General features: G+C 38.2%; 2 protein-coding genes across 2 annotated transcripts; one reads left to right on the forward strand and one right to left on the reverse strand.

Annotated features, from left to right (window-relative positions):
• Nucleotides 1–3,604: 3,604 nt before the first annotated feature.
• On the forward strand, nt 3,605–8,340 carry fbxw2 (F-box and WD repeat domain containing 2). Its single transcript, XM_037692727.1, has 7 exons — nt 3,605–3,887; nt 4,769–4,991; nt 5,119–5,313; nt 5,704–5,837; nt 5,926–6,012; nt 6,140–6,309; nt 7,891–8,340. The coding sequence occupies exons 1-7, from the start codon at nt 3,621–3,623 to the stop codon at nt 8,177–8,179; spliced, it is 1,365 nt and encodes a 454-aa protein (XP_037548655.1). The 5' UTR covers nt 3,605–3,620; the 3' UTR covers nt 8,180–8,340.
• Nucleotides 8,341–10,495: 2,155 nt separating this feature from the next.
• Nucleotides 10,496–17,781, reverse strand: LOC119424403 (protein CutA homolog). Its single transcript, XM_037691873.1, has 6 exons — nt 17,558–17,781; nt 11,855–12,003; nt 11,613–11,672; nt 11,218–11,263; nt 11,099–11,148; nt 10,496–10,642 (listed from the first exon to the last, which is right to left on the reverse strand). The coding sequence occupies exons 1-6, from the start codon at nt 17,660–17,662 to the stop codon at nt 10,540–10,542; spliced, it is 513 nt and encodes a 170-aa protein (XP_037547801.1). The 5' UTR covers nt 17,663–17,781; the 3' UTR covers nt 10,496–10,539.
• Nucleotides 17,782–19,173: the final 1,392 nt, after the last annotated feature.

Below are 19,173 nucleotides of genomic sequence, written 5' to 3' on the forward strand. Positions count from 1 at the left end.
TGTATATATTTATATATATATATGTATGTATATATTTATATATATATGTATATATATATATGTATGTATATATATGTGTATGTATATATTTATATATATATGTATGTATATATACTGTATATGTATATATTTATATGTATATGAACTGTATATGTATGTATTAGGGCATTAACAGAGTACTCGAGTAATCTGTACATAGATTGCTAGGACCTCTATCGAGGTTAAAAATGTAACGTCGGGTATCCGTAGTGACGTCATATTATGTGACCACCGTATGACCGTCGGGGGCGGTGTTGCACTGTTGCAGGTCACAGAGTATGGTGTAACACCGGGTCCAATTCACCAAACCAGAACCAGTTTCGGTTTTTGACATGCTGCACGTTTCTTCACGTTTGCAGTTTAATAATAATAACTAATAGTTTAGTTTTTCCTGTGACTTATTTGTAGTATGATAAATGGTAGGAGCATAATATATGCTCCCAATGTTTTGTTGGTCTTTTTTTTGTTGTAAATAATTACCTTTTTGTTGCGGTTTTATTTATTTATTTATTTTTGTATCTTGAGATCTATGACGTCATCAAATACTCGAGTTCTACTCGGATTTTATTATGTTAATGTCGAGTTTAAAAATTATATACTCATTCAACCCCTAGTATGTATGTATATGTATATATACTGTATATGTATATGTACTGTATATGTATATATGTATATAGGTATACTTAACTAAACCCTTTGTAGGTTGATTGGGTTACCATGGTTGGCTGTACTGCAATCGGATGCTCCAATCGGTCAGAGAAAGGGATGCGTATGTATGGCTTCCCAAGAGACACTGAAAGAAGAAAAAAATGGTTGGCTCAAGTCCGCAGGAGAAACCTCATCATCAACAAAGATCACAATAACAGAAAACTGTGTGCTGTAAGTTTAATTTGCACTCAAAAATTTTTTTCAATCTGGGCTCAAAATGTTTAACTGTCAAAGAAATGTGCAAGGAAATAAACTAATATATCACTCTACAGGCACATTTTGAGAGAGGGCAGTTTACAAAGACACATTCAGGCCGTGTGAGACTGAGGGCTGATGCAGTTCCAACCATTTTTGCTCATCGCCCACAACCAAGGAGGAGGAAGGATCCTGCAATGAGAAGTACAGCAGAACTTCCACTGCATGTTGATCCACTGACCAGTGATCACACATACTATTCTAAAGTAAACTTTGGTACGAACTGTTAAATAATACATTTCATATTTTTTAATGAATGATAATCTGGGGACAAGCCAGGAACTGATGATGAGCCAGGGTCAACAGGGCCAGGAGGATGTATCAACAGGCAATGCACTCAGGGAACAGATGAAAAACCTGAGGGAGGAATTAGAACAGAAAAAAAAAATACATAAGCAGAATAGGAGGAGAACTTCACAGACTGAAGACAATTAATGCAGTCCTGTGGAAAAAAATGTTAATAGTGGAAAAAAGCCATATTTTTTACAAAAGATCAGATTAAGGCAATTGGCATAAGAATAGTAAGAATAACTTACCAGCTCCATCTCTCCATCACTGACAGGACTGACCACCAACCTGGTCATTTCTTAGCTCACCACTCAATCTGAAAACATGAAGACGGACATGAATGTAGTGTTACCTGTGATAGTTTATTTATTTATTTATTTTGTTACTGTTATACAGCTTATTGATGGTGATATATTCTTGGTAATAATTCTTATTTCTTGTTCTGCCTTGAAAGAGAATCTCATCTCAACTTGACCCATATTGACCATACGCTAAATTAATAATATGAAACAACTGTAAATGAACAGTCCTGCAGTAAATACCAACTTTGTGAAGGTTATGGTGTTGAAGTAATTTTATTCAAACATCTTGATTAAGCTGTTCTTGTTTTGGGAAGACAGAAAATGAGATCTTGTACCTTTGTGATACTTTGGACTCAACATTCAGCAGTTCACTGAAGTCCTCCTGTGGTTTACCTGGAAAACATAAAAAAAAAAAACACTTCACAATCACGTTTTTCTTTAATGATAATTTCTCCATTAATGCCGCAGTCTTTGACGAAGGATCTATAACTTGAACTAAATTAACCACGTCAATCTCGCCAAATAAATGCTAAATATTTTCTAGGTGAGAGCTCAGTAACTGGAATTACCACAAAAATTAGAAAATTATCAACTTTCAAAATTGAAGGTGTAATGGATTTTTTAAAACGCTGAATTACACAGAAATAGACCCGTTTAAACCGTCATGTTGGCAAAGAGCTAGCTGCAGTTACAACATGTTTCATTAACTAAAACTGGCGACATGAAGTATTAATGTTGATAAATCGCAGTACAGAACAGTCAGATAACGCGTCGCAATGGAAAAAAAAAAGTGTTGTATTTTCATCAACTTACGCTTCCGAAACACAGAGAATGAACTGCGTTCAATGCTTGAATTGTTGATGTTTGGAACTATTTGCAGCTGCACGACCCACGTCACGTGACTTCTGCATTCCAGTCTCTATAGAAGTCTATGGACGTGTCACAACTCTCTCCATGGCGCTGGTTTATACCGTACCAGCTTTATATATAGAGCACTTAAAACACCCACAGGACCAAAGTACTTTGTATGTAATAAAACAATCATACAGTAATACAATCAGTAAAACACAACAACAAAAGCTGTTAATTTATATTTTGTCAATGTTTGTTCACATGTGCCTGTCAGCTTGAAAATTGTAACCTTGCCCCGTGAAATGCGACCAACAAGTGAAATCATTCAACAAGCTAAATTGCAAGTACAGCAGTTTTTAATTTATGAAGCTCTGACGTGCAGAAGCAAATAACATGGTCTCTGCTCTGTCTAGATTATCAAACCTTCAAATAGGGCTTCAAGTATAATATTAATTTCAGTCTAGAATAACCACAAACATTTTACAATTTAGCTCATAAATTCATGTCAGCATTGCATCAGTATGTTTGTATTGAACGTTGTTTTTTTTAAAGTCAGCATTGCAGCACCCCCAGGAGGACAAGTGACACTCTTTATGATGCCCCAGCTGTAAGAAGCTTGGTGGGAGTAGAAGCAGAAGGAATACACACAGATACCTCTGTCTGCAACAATAGTGGGAAACTTTGCCCAATTCCATTTCTACCAAACTGAGGGAGCTTCAGCCTTCAAGATGGACTGTTCTTCAAAGTACATCACTGACGTCCATGGGACAGTTGAAAAATAAACACTAAAATTAAAGAGTTCGTTTATGAACAGAATTTTATGAATCATTTAATATTTTATTAGCTTTGCAGTCACATGGGGTATAGTGGATTTCTGAAAAAAGTAACTATCATGAAAAAAACATCTTTATTCCTGTTCATGATAGATAGTGGTGTTGCTTGGTCATTTTTTAGGTGAGATCTAGTTTATTAAGGAGTTTTGTATCAACAATGCACAAGTACATGCTGTAATATTAAACATTCCAGTTTCAAGAGGTTTTCTCTCCAGAGGTTTAAATTTGAGAATAGTGAAACCATCTTACATTACTGCGTTGAATGAAACCTTTTTTTTATATATATATATATGAACTTTACTGTTGTTGTGTTTGTGCTACAGGTATTGCAGGTCATGTGCCCATGGAGAATAGGGCCTTTGAAAGGTGGCTGGAGTCAGTCTCTGCCACTTTCCTTTCTCTTAATGACCAGCAGCGCAATGTGTCCCTGGACCATCTTATATCTTTAAGTGGTGCTGCCCAGCTCCGTCACCTCTCCAATGGGCTTGAGACGCTGCTAAAACGTGACTTCCTGCGGCTGCTTCCTCTGGAGTTGGCCTTCTACCTGCTGCAGTGGCTGGATCCTCAGACCCTGCTCACCTGCTGCCTGGTCTGCAAACAGTGGAATAAGGTGACTAAAACGTTTGAGTCCCTGTCTACTACTTTGACTCTGGATAACAGATCAGTTTATTTAAATAAAACCAGTTCACAAAGTATAATGGTAAATCACAAGAGAAAGTAAGCAAATTCAAAATCTGATATTTACATTACACTTAAATTCTGTTTATTTCAACCCAGTTCAAGTCAGTCCGATCTTAATTCAAGTTTAAGTAAGTCTTATATAGCCTTATAATGTGGAAGTGTTTGGTGTGGTTGATTAGCTTGTTCAGTCCAGTCATAGCTCCTAAAAGGTCTTATGACGTGGAAATGTTGTGACGTTTGTGTGACTCTTTAGCTCAAAAGGATAAGGGAAGGTATAGTAATTAATATCTCAATTTTTAATCCCCTTTGTCAATACCTGTTATCTTGCATGTCTTCTTTTAGATCCAAATTGACCAGATTTTAGCCTCAGTGCCTACAGACATTTTTGATCCTGTTAAAATGTTTTTTAAGCCCAATAATGTTCTATGAAAAATTGACAGATTGTGGCAAATTTTCAGTTCAGTTTCTTGTCTTGGATTTGCATATAAAGACAAACATCACTTCCCTCCAGCAGAACTGGACTCGGGAAGGACAGCCATCTAAACCAGGAACGTGTGGAGAGGCACATAACTAATAAATAAACAGCATCTAAATGAAATTTACAGGCGGGCTTTTGATGTAAACTGAAACTCTATGGAAACAAAAAAAAAAAACCTAGTCTGTTTACTTAACTTTCAACACCATAACTTCTCTGCTGTTGTCATTAATCACACTAGTTCACATGTTCTTGTTCTGTCTCATTTCAGTGCATCCCATGTATTCACAGTAACAAGTCTTAAATCTATTGAGCAAGTCACTGTCTCTTTCCAGGTAATAAACTCGTGTACAGAGGTGTGGCAGGGTGTGTGTCAACAACTGGGCTGGAGGATTGATGAGTCCATTCAGGATGCATCACATTGGAAGAGGGTCTATCTAAAGGCTAAACTGCGCATGATGCAGCTGAAGGATCAGGAGGCCTTTGTGACATCCTCACTCATCGGCCACAGCGCTCGAGTATACGCCCTCTATTATAAGGACGGCCTCCTCTGCACAGGTGCACCGTACCTTTGATTTATGTTTAGCCTGAAACAGTTCAGTCACACACAGATGGTTGGTTCTGTGTTTATCTGTGTGGAATCGTTCACAGGAGTAACTTGAATAGCATTTTTTTTTTCTTACAGGCTCTGATGACCTTTCTGCCAAATTGTGGGATGTGCGCACCGGACAGTGCATTTATGGAATTCAGACACACACCTGTGCCACAGTGAAATTCGACGAACAGAAACTTCTGACCGGATCCTTTGACAACACTATTGCATGCTGGGAGTGGAGTACTGGAGCTAAAATCCAGCAGTTCCGTGGCCACACGGGAGCAGGTCAGTAAAAATGGCGTAACCTGACTCAATGAAAACCTTATAAGATGCCTTAAAATGGGTTCAGACTAATGCACAATTTATGGTTTCTGCTTTTGCAAACTGACTGGGCTTACAGTAAAACGTTAGCTATTTTTAACTTTGTGCAAGTATTTCTTTTCATTTGTAAATTTTAAATAAATATCACTGAAGTGTTGCATTCAAACATTCACGCTGATGCATTTGACTCGTTTTAGGGTTGAATTTTCCTAATTTCATATTTATTTACAGGGATATTAAAATACCAAATGGTGTGTTGCAATAAAGCCCTTAAATAATAATTTTAGTTAAAAACCATCTCACCTGCTGCTAGTTGCACAAATCTGTTTGTTGTGTGTGTTTGTGTGCGTTCAGTTTTCAGTGTGGACTACAACGATGAGCTGGATGTTCTGGTCAGTGGCTCTGCAGACTTCTCAGTAAAGGTCTGGTCTTTGTCCGTTGGTGCATGTCTCAACACTTTCACTGGACACACGGAGTGGGTTACCAAGGTCAGCTCATTTACTAATAGACAGAATTCTGACTTTTGCTTGCCACGTTTAGGTTTTTTGTTTTACTTTCTGTGTTGCCTGTCATCAGGTGATACTACAGAAGAGTGAAGTAGAATCTATGGTCCACAGTCCTGGTGATTATATCCTCCTAAGTGCTGACAAGTATGAAATTAAGGTAAAGTTCTCTTGATACATTACATTTTATTGTAAGCTGGAAAGAAAAGGGCCAAACCAGCTATTTCTTTTTGAAATTGGTGATATTTTGTCAATAGGATGGAATAAATGGTGTGCCACTTCTGCAGGTTTGGCCTTTAGGCAGAGAAATCAACTGCAAGTGTTTGAAAACGCTCTCGGTGTCTGAGAACCGCAGCATCACCCTTCAACCTCGTCTGCAGTTTGATGGACGCTACATCGTCTGCAGTTCAGACCTCGGTGTTTATCAGTGGGACTTTGCCAGTTTTGAAATTATCAGGTAAGATATCAAAGGTGTTAAAACAACTCAACTGATAACATATACACTGGAGAGCAAACAGTGCCACTCTGAATACAAAACAACCATGAACGTATTCTTATTTGTCCATAATCACTGTTCTATTGATTAGAGCTGATTGTGAACAGCTGATTTTTGTCCAAATCAATTTTAGAGACCAGTAAAGGGGCAGATCTGAAACGCTCCATGGGCTCATCAAATAAAGACCATACGATCTTTAAAAAAACAAAACTGATCTTCAGTAATTGCACAGTTAGGCTGTCACGATAACAAATTTTGCTGGGCGATTAATTGTCTCAGAAATTATTGCAATAAACGATAACATTGTTTGAAATTTGACTATAATTAGTAATTATTGTCAAATTTAAGAAGAAATGGTTAATTTGTTTTGAGTGTAGTAGTGTAGGTTTTTGATCACTGGATGTCAGTACAAGACTGTTTGAACCGAATGATGGATAGTGAGCGAGCGAGCAGCGTGTCTCTAAGAAAAATGTGAGGGAGGCCCCTTGACGTGACATGGGTTGTCTCTCTTTCCTTTTTTTACGGTTCTCAAAATGGCGGACGCACATGTGGTTTGAGCTCTTTAGCATAGCATTTTTCACACAAAGCTTTTAATAAAAAAAATAATTAAACCAGTTCTCAGCTTCTTTTTGCAGAGAAAAACAACTTTTTACACAAAGGCACAGGTTTCAACCGTGAATTTTGGAGCTCGACAAGACGGAGGTTTTTTTTCCTCGAGGTCGGCCTGTTAGCTTAGCTCGTAGCTCAGCTTTTCAGCTTAGCTGCTTTTAACGATCTAAAAACGTGATTTTGGACGGTTAACATGGATTTTAAAGAGAAAGGGAGGGGTCAGTGAGGAACACCGGAGTTGAGCCTTTTGTCATCCAGTGTCTTCAGTAGAAAGAGAGACGAAGAACGATAAAGCCGATAAATGAAAATGAGGTTGATAATTTTCATTTTTCATGCAGTTAATTGATTTATTGTTTATTGCGACAGGCCTATGCACAGTAAAAATACAAGAGTATGTTAGAAATGGATAAATGCTGTTAATACTTCACCATAAGCAAAGAGGTGGGATGGATTATTGAATCTAAAATGTGCTAACATAATTATTTTTTCTAGGACATCCACCCCAACCCCCCCTTTTTTTTTTTTTTTTGCACATACATGAAAGCTTCAACCTTCAACATGATCACACAGCAAACAATGTTTTTCTTAATCTTTTAGTAAAACTAACTGATTTCATCTGGTCTTTGTCCAGAGATGAGGTGTCAGGATGTTTGTAGCACTGATTACGACTGAAACTACATAAAAACATAAAGCTACCATGGTTGTATAGTAATACAGTTTTACAGTATACCAGGGTGATCTTATAGTGGTGTTGCTTTGAATATGCGACCTAAAATTTCAGAATAAGCTAAAATGTTAAAGTTATGTATAGTGTACTTCTTGTAAACAAAATAATTCTTGTCTGTTGCATTTTTAGTCTGACCAAATAAGGTTTGGATATTTGTGAAATAAATTCATGCTTTAATAAGACCCCGTTTCATTTTCTGTTCTCAGAGTAATAAAAATGCAGGACCCTGCCAACCTGTCCCTGCTGAGCTTTGGTGAGGTGTTTGCACTCCTTTTTGATAACCACTTTCTGTATGTGATGGATCTAAGGACAGAGGTCATTTCAGGCCGTTTTCCTCTACCGGCCTACAGGAAATCTAAACGGGGATCCAGCTTCCTGGCAGGCGTGACCTCCTGGCTCAATGGCCTGGATGGGTGCAATGACTCTGGACTGGTGTTTGCTACCAGCATGCCTGACCATAGTATTCACTTAGTTCTGTGGAAGGAGAATGGGTAGTGGAAAACCAGGTGTTCAAGTCCTGGAGCACAGGCATATATGGACATTTTCTCTGGGGTATGTAATTGCCAAGAAAGATATTACATAGGCAACATCTTTTTTTTATTTTTTATTTTTTATCCTTGTTTCTCCCTCATCATTCAAATCCTCTGAGCTTAAACATGAACAGATGGAAACAAGTCCAACTAAGAACTGTGATGGACTGATTACTGATGTGCTAACTCAAAGCTGGAGAAGTGCTTGACCTGAAAAACTTCCATGAAGCCAAATGATCAGTGATCAAGGATGGTGGGGGGAGTTACCAAAACAACAGCCATCTTTTGTAATGGACGTGTGTGTAAAAATAAAAAAATAAAACGCTCGCTGCAGTTTTGCTCTTTGACAGTTTCGGACTGTACAAGCACGAGTCTTTGTAGCTGACTTAATTCGTAGTGTACTTCGGTGCCATCTCTGTTGAACATTTTCTTACAATAACAGGATTATGCCATGCCAGTGACTGAGCAGACTCCTGGGGGGGGAAACATTTGAGTAAAAGCAGGGTTGCCTTAAACAGAGTTTCTGTAAAGATGAGATCTTTTTGTGTTCGGATGATGTGCTGAAGGATTAACGAGAAAAAGGTTTTGAAGCCGTTACCGTGGGACAAATCTGTATACCTTACCAGCTGAGAAGTGGGTTACCATGTAAAATAATGGTAAGCTTAATGTAAATCCACTGGATTTTTTTTTTTTTTTCATTATTTTTGAGGGTGTCTGATTTAAATAGCTTGATACATGTGATGTGCCTTTTCAGTTCTTTTTGAATGGCTTGGCCAGACTCCAGTAAGGCAGTTGTGAATTTTACTTTGATTTTTATATATTTACTAACAGTTTGAGATGCCTGCAGCTTCATCATTTGCTCAGTGTACCACTTTTAGAAATCATCGACGGGTTTATTTTTGTTTAAGTCAAAACAGAGTTAAGGAAGTTTTGAATGAGTTTGATTGTGTCCAATATGACTGTTTAAAACATAATTGATGCTTCTCCAAATCCCTAATATATTCTCCAGTAATCTGAATGTAAACTCACCATTGTCCCACATTCTATCCTTCCTGCAGCACTTAATTCAAACACAATCTTATTGCTTGTTTACATTACAGTAAAACATTTAAAATGGCTAAAAGAAATATGTAATGGAACACAAAACTGTTATAGTTTGATTCAGTTGTGTTTATATACATTGTGTTGATTTTCACCAAACTTTCACAATTGAGTCACCTTCGGCAATCTACTTCAATACTGCATTCTTTCTAATAATAAACTAGTAAATGCAATTACTGTATGTTTGGTCTGTCTCTTTAATGAAAGGTTGCTCACAAAGTCCTGGCTGAGCATCTCGGTGGGTGAAATTCAAGATAGATCTGGTTTCTTCAAGAAAAATATAAACACCGGCGTAAAGCATTGCAATTAACTGGTTAGCAATCATTAAGTGTGCGTTCTTTGAAACTTAATGAGTAAACATTTTTTAAACGAAAGAAAAGAAAAAAAAACAGCAGAACGTCTCTGAAACAAAGTATCTTGTATTGAATGGCTTTGTATCACCAGTTTGTCTAACGTGCATGGTTTGGACTGTAGAGAATCTGGAGAACAAACTATTTTTACACTTAAATAAAGCCCCTACTTCAAGACATCATTGTTGACCAACTATACCAGTGTTCATCCATTCATTTGTCATGTTTGACACCGTATGGACAATGTGCTTGTGCATTTTCTTGGCCTGAGCAATTATGTATGAAACCTATAAAACCAGATGTGCTTTGCTGTTCACTGATGCAACATTTTTAAGCACATCTGTCTTCTTCTACAGCAGTCTGACGGCAACAATGTCTCGTCATCGTCTTGTCTTGGATTTTGGAGTTCAGTTCTTACGTCTCTGGCTGTTCTGCACCTGCGGAGCATAATACACTTTTCTTTTAATTCCAGTAATGCATTTTCTTAATATGTGGCTCCATATCTCGTTCTCTTTCACCTTCTCTGAACCATCTCTTTCTGTGTCCTCAAAGAAAAGAGTTTTGTCAACCAAACAGTGATTTGGAACAATAAAACGTAGGTTCCTTCTTGTGTTCTTCCTGATAGAAAACAAAAGTGGGACTTCGCAGACCCTTTTCCATGGACCTCGCGCCACACAGTGACTGCTGTTTATCTCCAGTTTAACTGGCAACGCTTTTTGTAATTAATGACTTAACATTAAATGTTAACTGTGGCGGGACGAGAGCAATAAAATGTAGAAGTCTTGTGACTAATTTCTGAAGCTTAATACTGCACACAAATGTCTGTGTCCTTGTTTAGCGTCTGTTCATGTTAACACAGATTTCAGTCCATTGATCAGTCGTTTGGAACGGCTTCATCCATCCACTTCATGTAGGCCAGACTGCCGCCTTCCACTGAAAAACTGAGGATTTCTGGGTTCGAATAGGGATGGATGGACCTTGAAAGGAGACACAGAACACTTCAGCAAAACACTTTCAATCAGCAGCGTCGATCCTTTAATTAGGGCTGTGGGTGGGTCATTGTTTTATTTTTCCATTAGTCTGATTGTTCGAAAGAAACTCAGATGAGTCTGGAAACCCATTTGATCAGAACAGTAATACGGTGTTGGTATTTTTCTTTGAAACTTTCAAATAAAAAAAACAAACAGAAACTTGTATTTTTTTGACATTGGTATATTTCATTAACTGAACCTTCTTTATTTCTTTTGTTGGTGCACCAGTTGCTGTCATTTGATTTAGTTAGTTTTTAGTGTATTTGTTGAAGTATAAATTATTTCCAAATTCTTAAATGCATCGTTTCGGTCATAAAGTACAAACTATAAATTTCACAGGTCTACACAACCTTGTGAGAGAACTTGTAAATACAACAAACAGCATAATAAGCAACTTCTTACCTCACAAAGTCAATAACATGTTGAATCCTAGAGGTTTTAGTTCTCACCAGCTGTAATGACAGTAAGAATTAAGTATTCTGTATCATCAAACCAGAATACATGATCATAGTAAAGCTTACTATCAGGGTTTCCGTAGCATCCTGGATTTCACCTTTCCAGTAGTACCTAAAGAAACACAAAGCATGACAGATAGGATGCTATATGTACATGTGAGAAGTAATGAATTGTGCCTGTCTTTGAACGACTCCATGAGTGTCCTTGATTTTTAGGGTAAACCTATTTAATCAATAAGTAAACCACTAATTGTTAGGTTTAATATTCATTCTTTGTTGTGCTTATCCATGAAAAGAAAAAGTAGGTGCTTTGATGGCTAACAACAATAATGGACAATAAACGTGTATGTGCCTTTTGTGATCATGCTGTTACGTAAATTCAATATGATGGACGTGGTCATCAAACTGGTCTTTGTGACTGAGAGTAAGACAGAATGTCTGTAAGTGTCAGATTCACATACAGTGTGGATGTCTTGGAGAAGATGTTAACACTAGCTGCCAGATGTCTTTCCATGACAGCTCTGAAGGGACATTGTAGAGAGAAGAGAGTTGGTCAGATATGAAAGGAGGAAAGAAAAATTAAACATTTCTTTTTTATATATATAGTACAAAAAACTGAATCTTTATATTTCTTGTCAAGAACTAAAAGACAGTTAATACAATTTAAAGAAATGTCAAGTTATGCAACTATTCCATTTCATACCTGCTAATGTCCTTTGCTGCCTGTTCGTTGGGACTGTTGACGAGGAGGACGGAGTGATGGCCCGGTGTGTAGCTCCCTGTTAAGACTGCATGAAGATGAACCGCCAAGGATTTCAACCCAGGATACATGGATACTGCCAGGACCAAGAACTAGTGTTGAGAGGATACAATAAAAAAAACTGTGGTCAAGGTAAGGACTTAGGGAATATTTCTGAACCATAACTGTTACAGACCTTTCACATCTGGCTCTAACATCCATCTGTGATTTTATCTCACATGGAACAAGCTGAATACGAGTGTGAACACTCAAAATGCATCAATAATATTGTACAGATCTCATTCAGAGATAAGTTGGTACAGGATTATTTTAGTAGTCTAAAAGCAAACCATCTTGACCAACACTAAAGGACCACAGATGCCTCCTGGTTAAAAAAAAATAAAAATAAAATCTATAAAAACAGAACTGCGAGTGGTGGCGCAGAGGTTAGTGAAGGTGAGTTGGTGATCGGAAGGTTATTGGTTCAACTCCCCGGACCGACAACATAAAAATATGGATGGGAAAGGTGAAACACCCACACGTGCCTCCACCCTCATTTACTCCAATCTGGGCCCTTGAGCAAGGCCTTAACCTCCACCATCTGCTCCTCTGGTCACCTTGGATGGCAGCTCTCTGCTCCACACAGAGGGCTGTGGTAGCTCAGTGGTCTGTGGTTGCATCAGGAAGGACATCCAGCGTAAAAACAATTGCCAAGTCTTCGTGCGAGTTAGTACCCACTAAGGTTATCATCAGAAGAGATTGTGTCAAACAGGGCTAATAAAAAATAGACATTTGACAATTTGGAAGCTAAAGTTAGTATGAAACCAACGTTCCCATATGCTGGTTCCAGTACAAGTTTTATGTTAGTTCATCAACGTCAGCACACATCTAAAATGTTTCTTTCAGGTACTGATTCTTGTGGATTTTTGTAGTTCTAACTTTTCCTTATGTTCAGATATGTAGTTTTCTAATACCATATTTTTCGGACTATAACGCACACTTAAATCCTTTAATTTTCTCAAAAATCCACAGTGAGCCTTATAATCAGGTGCACTTTATGTATTAATTCTTGTTGCGCTTACTGACCTCGTACTGATTTTACATGGTTATTGTGAATGAGTTGAATAAAGTTTGACTTATGTGACTGTTTTATTTCGCTTAATGCGCCTTATGTATGAAAACAGACTCGTCCATTGATGTTGCACCTTGTAGTCTGAAAAATACGATACGTTAAACTGTAATTTGTGTTTTGTGCTTAGAGAAAGGTCATGTGACACTTTCATTGTGCAGTTAGCAGGATTAAAAGCCTGAGACACCAGTTGCAAACTCTCTCTCTCGTTAATATCAAATGATGGATCCCCTTAACATTAACAGGAAAAATCAGAAAATACTTTCAGTATGCTGAAGATTTTAAACAACAAATATTTTACATGTTAAAATTTAGTGTCTTTACATAAAGGATATGCAAACCAAAAATCATTTGGCAAATTTTGATACAGATGTAGATGTGTCTATGTTTAATCAAACTAATCAAACACCTTCCAATGCTACATGCAGTAGCTTATCAATCAGGTGGCACCTGGGGTGGCCAATCAGGTTCCAGGGGGTGGTGCCCCTCTGGCTCTGCTCCTGCCATGACTTGGGTCCTGCTGCCTTCAGTTCCCATCAGTAAGAAAATGCAGGTGTGAGATGTTCACTATTCTTAATAAATGGTTGATGGTCAATCACAAACAACAACCTGGGCTTTCCTCTGTTGCATGTTCACTTACTGTACATTCACAGTAAAGCTGTGAAGACAAGAGCTAAAGGCAGACGGCTCCCTGTCAGGTACTTTTACTGCCGTGGAAGGATCAAAAACTTCAGTGTTGATCATTAAAGTCCAAAACTCTGTGACGTCACAGCTGATTTCATGATCCCGCATTGTTACATGTAGCTTGTATTTCTTTCATATTGCATCAGATAGGTTAAATAATTATCCTTATCAAGAGTTGTGTAAATAGCTTAACAATATAAACATGTGACTGAATGTGTTTGTGACAAACCTGCTGATTTCCTGTTTGTTGATCAGCTGACAGCCCACTCTGCTATTTTGGTTATAGAGAACCCGTACCTGAGATCTGTTCTCCTCAGACAATTTAAATGCAAGACATGATCTACTTTAAGCTGTCCACGTGTGACTAACTCATCCCGTAATTTCTAATGCTCAATCAGAAATCTGAATTTGGTATTTTTTGATCCACGTGTGTTTGATCGAAGTCATTAGTTGAGAAAATGACAGATACAATTAGAAAGCATTTATATTTTCTACATTTTATCATCCTTAGAGCCAGCGTATATAGAAACAACAGTCATATGGAGCAAAATTATAAAACTGTAAAAAGGTGCAATAATCTGGTTAAATGTGCACACCCCTTAGGTTAATATTTAGCTAATTAATCACAGATCTTGAGTACACCCCTGTAATTAATTTAAATTACTTTGGTATGCCCAAAATAAAATTTGGATAACCTAGTGCAATGTTCCTCACATTTCATCCTACAGAAAAAGCCACATTTCAGAAAATTCACCATCAAAAATCTTATTATTGAAAGGTACCAGTCAGACGAAGGTTACATTTTTTTTTTATATCAGCACTATATAGCCCATGAAACATAGTAATAAAGAAGTGACGATAACGAGGGACAACAATAACGTTATCGAAAACAGGATGTTCCTCCAAAAATGACAAAAAAGACAAGATGTAAACCGATGAGGGTGGCAACCAAGAGGCAGGCAGCAAAACTGAAGGAGCTGCTGGAATTTCTGGCAGGTACTGGTTATGTTCTACATGTGATAATGACCTTCAATAGTCTTCATGTATCTGAATAATGGTTTAGTGCTGCAAGATATAAGTCTTCTCTGAACAAAGATGAAGTAGACTCAGAGAAAATTTATTTCCCAATGGTGCATGAATGTGATCTAAAAAGCACTGATGAGTCTCTACAGATTCAGATTAGCTTTGTATAGTTCTAGTAGAGAGCTGTATGAATGTGTGTGTGGAGGGAAATGAGGGCACATCTTGTGTTGTAAAGTGATTTGAGTATCTTGATTAAAAGTGCTATATAAGTACAGTCCATTTATCATTTTCCAACTTTGTATGGGAAATATATTATGGTCTGATGAATCTGAAGTTGGACTTTTGGTCCCAATTCTAATGTGTCTGTTAAGTTAAAAAATAACATTCTACTTCACCAAATGAACACCATATCCACTGGCCCCCAGTATACGCAGGCATACATCAGTCCGCACGTACCGGATAAGTCGAAGCGGACGCCCACAGGGCATGTCTGTGCAAAGCTCAATTTTTACGACCACGTACGTGTACTCGGTGTCGCACAATAAACTTCCCGGTGATGGACTGTTTTGTATGCAACACGAATGTATTTAATTCCCCTTCTTCATTCCTGGTCTGGTTTAATGGCCTTTTTTTTTTTTTTTGACAAAAGGCAAACAATCTCTTCCTCCTCCTCTGTTGACGCCATGACTGAAATGGTGAGAAATGAAGGAATTTATCACAAGCGAATTAAAATCAGGTCCAGCGTGGTTGTGTGAGGGTCTGGAGATTTCCTGGTGGGCTGGTCTGATGTGTGGGCTGCAGGGTCAGCGCTCCCTGTTTTTTTTTTTTTTTAGAACTTTTTTATTAACAACAAGTAAACACAGAACATCACTGTGGTTGGGGCTGTCAGTTCTTGTTTTTTTATTTTTTTTTGCGGCCTGTCAATCAATCCAGTAGGCGTGTCAGCAAACGACCAATCGGCGACCTGCATTTGTCCCCAAGGTTAACGCCCCTTTGCCTGCGGAGCTGGATTGCAGCCATTCAGGGTGGACACTCGAGTATGAAGTCTCAACCCTCTGTGGACAGTGCACGTCGAGTCCGCGTGGAAAAATGTCCGCCCGAGTATACTGGAGGCTTAAGACATGGTGGTGGTAGCAACATGCTGCGGGACTGCTATTCTTCAGACAGAACTTGGGTTTTTGTCAAAGTTGGGAGAATTTAAAAAAAAGGTGCTAACACCTGTCAATTTAGGCTTAACAACCTTCTTTGGAATGGCATGGCTCCAGATTTAAAGCTGATTAGGTCTGAAGAGGGCTGTGCACAAGCAACACCCAGAATTCTGCCAAATTTAGAGCTCTTAAGGAAGCACAATGGCTCAGTGGTTAGCACTGTTGCCTCACAGCAAGAAGGTCCTGGGTTTAATCCCCAGTTGGACCTGGGGTCTTTGTGTGGAGTTTGCATGTTCTTCTTGTGCTTGCGTGGGTTTTCTCTGGGTACTCCGGTTTCTTCCCACAGACCAAAAACATACATGTTAGACTGCCTTCAGGCCCAGGCCTCCCTTGCAAAAGAGATCTCAGATCTCAATGGGATTTGCCTGGTTAAATAAAGTTTAATACATAATAAATAATAAAATGGGCTCATATGGCAAAGTCAAAGTGTAGGCTGCTGACAGGCTCCTTAGAAGACCGAATGCTGGAATTTAGGGGGCATCGAGAAAATTTACTCAATGGACCAAATTGTCTGGGCAAGTTCTCCACAGACTTTATTAAGTAAACTTGTTTAATTGGTTGTTAAACAAAATATCGGACCAACATATGGCAGCAAATCAGTGCATCAAAAAGATATTGGACATCAGAATGACAAAGAACAGGAGAAGGAGATTTAATTGACTTTGAACATGACATGCTTGTTGATGCCGGACGGGCTGGTCTGAGTATTTCAGAAACTGCTGATGTGAGACTTTCACACACAACCATCTCTAAAGTTTAGAAACTCATCAGACCAGGTAATGTTTGAGCCTGTGTGAATTGTCAGTTTCTGTTTTGAGCTGACAGAGTGGCACCTGGTAAGGTTTTCTTCTGATGTAGTCCATCTGCTTTAGTGTTGGACGTAATGTATATTGAGTGATCAGGATTCCTTACAACACAAGTGCTTATTAGAGCTACTGTTGCCTTTTTATCATCTCCAGTCAGTCTGCACATTCATCTCTGACTTCATCAACAAGGTGATGAGGTCCTCTGACCTTTGACATCAACAAGGTATTGTCATCCACACAACTGCCCCTCACTAGATATTTTCTTTTTGTTTTTCTTGGACTACTGTAAACCCCAGTGATGGTTGTGTATGAAAGTCCCAGTAGAGCAGTAATTTCCTGTGTACTCACACCCGCCCGGCTGGCGAATCACTTCAATTCCATGTCTTTCTGTCTGTCTGCCCCATCCCGTCCGTCCAGCCAGCACACGTATTCTGTGTCAGCTTGGATAAAAGATCTGACAGACGGCTGCAGATGGTTACATTAGGACATTTGATGAGATAGTTTATATCTGAATAAAGAAAGTTGAGGCTCAATTTAATTATCTGGTGACCTCTAAAAGGACTGCCATGTTTGGACTGGATTCACTGTCCATCCTCTCCATCCTAGCCCCAGTCTGTCACAGATAAATGAGTATTGGCTTGGCAGAGATCAAATTATAATCTGTCCTACTTCTCGGTACAGTGCAGGGCAGCGGGGCAGGCCGACAGAAGCATACTGTAGAGAGGAAAGAATTTACAGAAAAGTCCTGCCTTGATTTGGACTGTTCTTTTAGAGAAACAGTTTCTGAAGGTCCACTCAGAGAATAAAAGGCTCTTACCAAACTTGTAATGAGCAGCACCGACCGGAAGGCGGAGTTTAAAATTCCCTCTCTGTGGCATCTCTGGAGAAACAACTCCATCCTTTTAGGTGCAATTAACTTCATTCAGGTCCGGCTCTTCAGGACACCAAAACAAGCTGCTCTTCGTTCTTAAATGAGTCCTGTTTATGCACGACGAGACGCAGCAAACTTCCTTTTTTGACAGAAGAACTGGGCTGACAGTTAGACACAGATCAAAGACAGAGATAAATCAATAACCCGTCTGATTGGTTGGTGAACATTTGCAAGAGGGCCGATGACCAATAGGATTGCAGCTCCCTGCTGTCCTGCCCGTGAGGCCACGTGGGTCATAATCAGCTTTAGTGTAAATACACAACTTCATCACGTGCAGTGTGTGTGTGTGTGTGTGTGTGTGTGTATGATGGCAATAAGAAGATCTGTGTAAATGTAATTGGTCTTGCAAGGATGCGTTTCATTTAATGTGGGGAAAGTGATGCAATAATAGTCATGTTTGTTAGTGTTTATTGCCTGTCACTGACATGCAAGGCAGATGATAATGTTTTTGCATATGTCTCTGTCTGTCTGTTATCAAAATATCTCATGAACCATTGTAGCAATTTTAATCAAACTTGCATAAGTTAATCACTGGCTATACCTCAACAACTGATTACATTTTGAGTTCAAACCAGTTCAAGATGGCCACCCCAGTCAACTAGACTTAAAACACATAGAATTGCTGTGAATTAGTTTGTTATTCAGGTAATAATTGTATTTTGGTGAGGTAGCTGAGACAGAGCCACAATACGTATTTTGAGCGCTAACAAGTTGTGCAAGATTTATAATTTTGTTATTAACTGTTTATTTAACCATGTCTGTCTGTTAGCAAAATATCCCATAAACCACTGAACATACTTTAAAACATATTTCAGGAAATAATCACTGGATGTACATCTACGATCGATTAAGTTTTGGAGTTAGTCCAATTCAAGAAAGCCACCACAATCAACAGGAAAATAGTTGTAACTCAGTCAGTTTTACAGATATCAAGCTAAATTTTACTGTCAATTTTATTCAGAAAGGAGGTCAGAAAAACATTATACAAATAATTACTATGTAATTATTGATTATTTTATTTTACTTTGGGCATGTTTAAACCTCTGAGGATTTTTTTAAAACTTCAATTTCAATTTGTTTTGATCCAGTACCAGTCTTTTCTCAGTACATATATTTCATAAACAATGTATATTGTAATAAACCAGGAAAATATGATTCATTAATACAGTAAACTGCAAAATAAAATATTATATAAACTATGGTTAGTAGTTAGTCAGTAGTTAGTTAGTACACAATACACACACAACTAGTATATAAAATCATACAAAAACATTAATCAAACAACAATGGTACAGTACTATTATTCAAACTGTAGTACTATCTTCAATAATGCATGCCCATGATTCTGCTGGAATAATTCACAGTACATTAGTAGTAAACCAAGGCAGCACAGAGATATATCAGCCAGCTGTTGGAGCAATTTAAAGGTGCATTGAGGAAGAAACATCCTACGTCTCAAATCCTGCACATGAGCTTTAGAGACTGCCAAATGAAGAGGTTCA

This window comes from Nematolebias whitei, chromosome 18, assembly GCF_014905685.2.
Source record: "Nematolebias whitei isolate Nwh7 chromosome 18, NemWhi1, whole genome shotgun sequence".
Classification (NCBI taxonomy): domain Eukaryota; kingdom Metazoa; phylum Chordata; class Actinopteri; order Cyprinodontiformes; family Rivulidae; genus Nematolebias; species Nematolebias whitei.

Bases quoted from the DNA above. Each gene is read 5' to 3' on its own strand.
- fbxw2 (XM_037692727.1), top strand. From the start codon at position 3,621: ATGGAGAATAGGGCCTTTGAAAGGTGGCTGGAGTCAGTCTCTGCCACT. The intron at 3,888-4,768 runs GTGACTAAAACG...GTCTCTTTCCAG, and splicing joins TCTGCAAACAGTGGAATAAG to GTAATAAACTCGTGTACAGA. The intron at 6,310-7,890 runs GTAAGATATCAA...TTCTGTTCTCAG, and splicing joins GCCAGTTTTGAAATTATCAG to AGTAATAAAAATGCAGGACC.
- LOC119424403 (XM_037691873.1), bottom strand. From the start codon at position 17,662: ATGAAGTTAATTGCACCTAAAAGGATGGAGTTGTTTCTCCAGAGATGC. The intron at 12,004-17,557 runs GTAAGAGCCTTT...TCTCAACACTAG, and splicing joins TGCTGCTCATTACAAGTTTG to TTCTTGGTCCTGGCAGTATC. The intron at 11,149-11,217 runs GTAAGCTTTACT...CTGTCATTACAG, and splicing joins ATGCTACGGAAACCCTGATA to CTGGTGAGAACTAAAACCTC.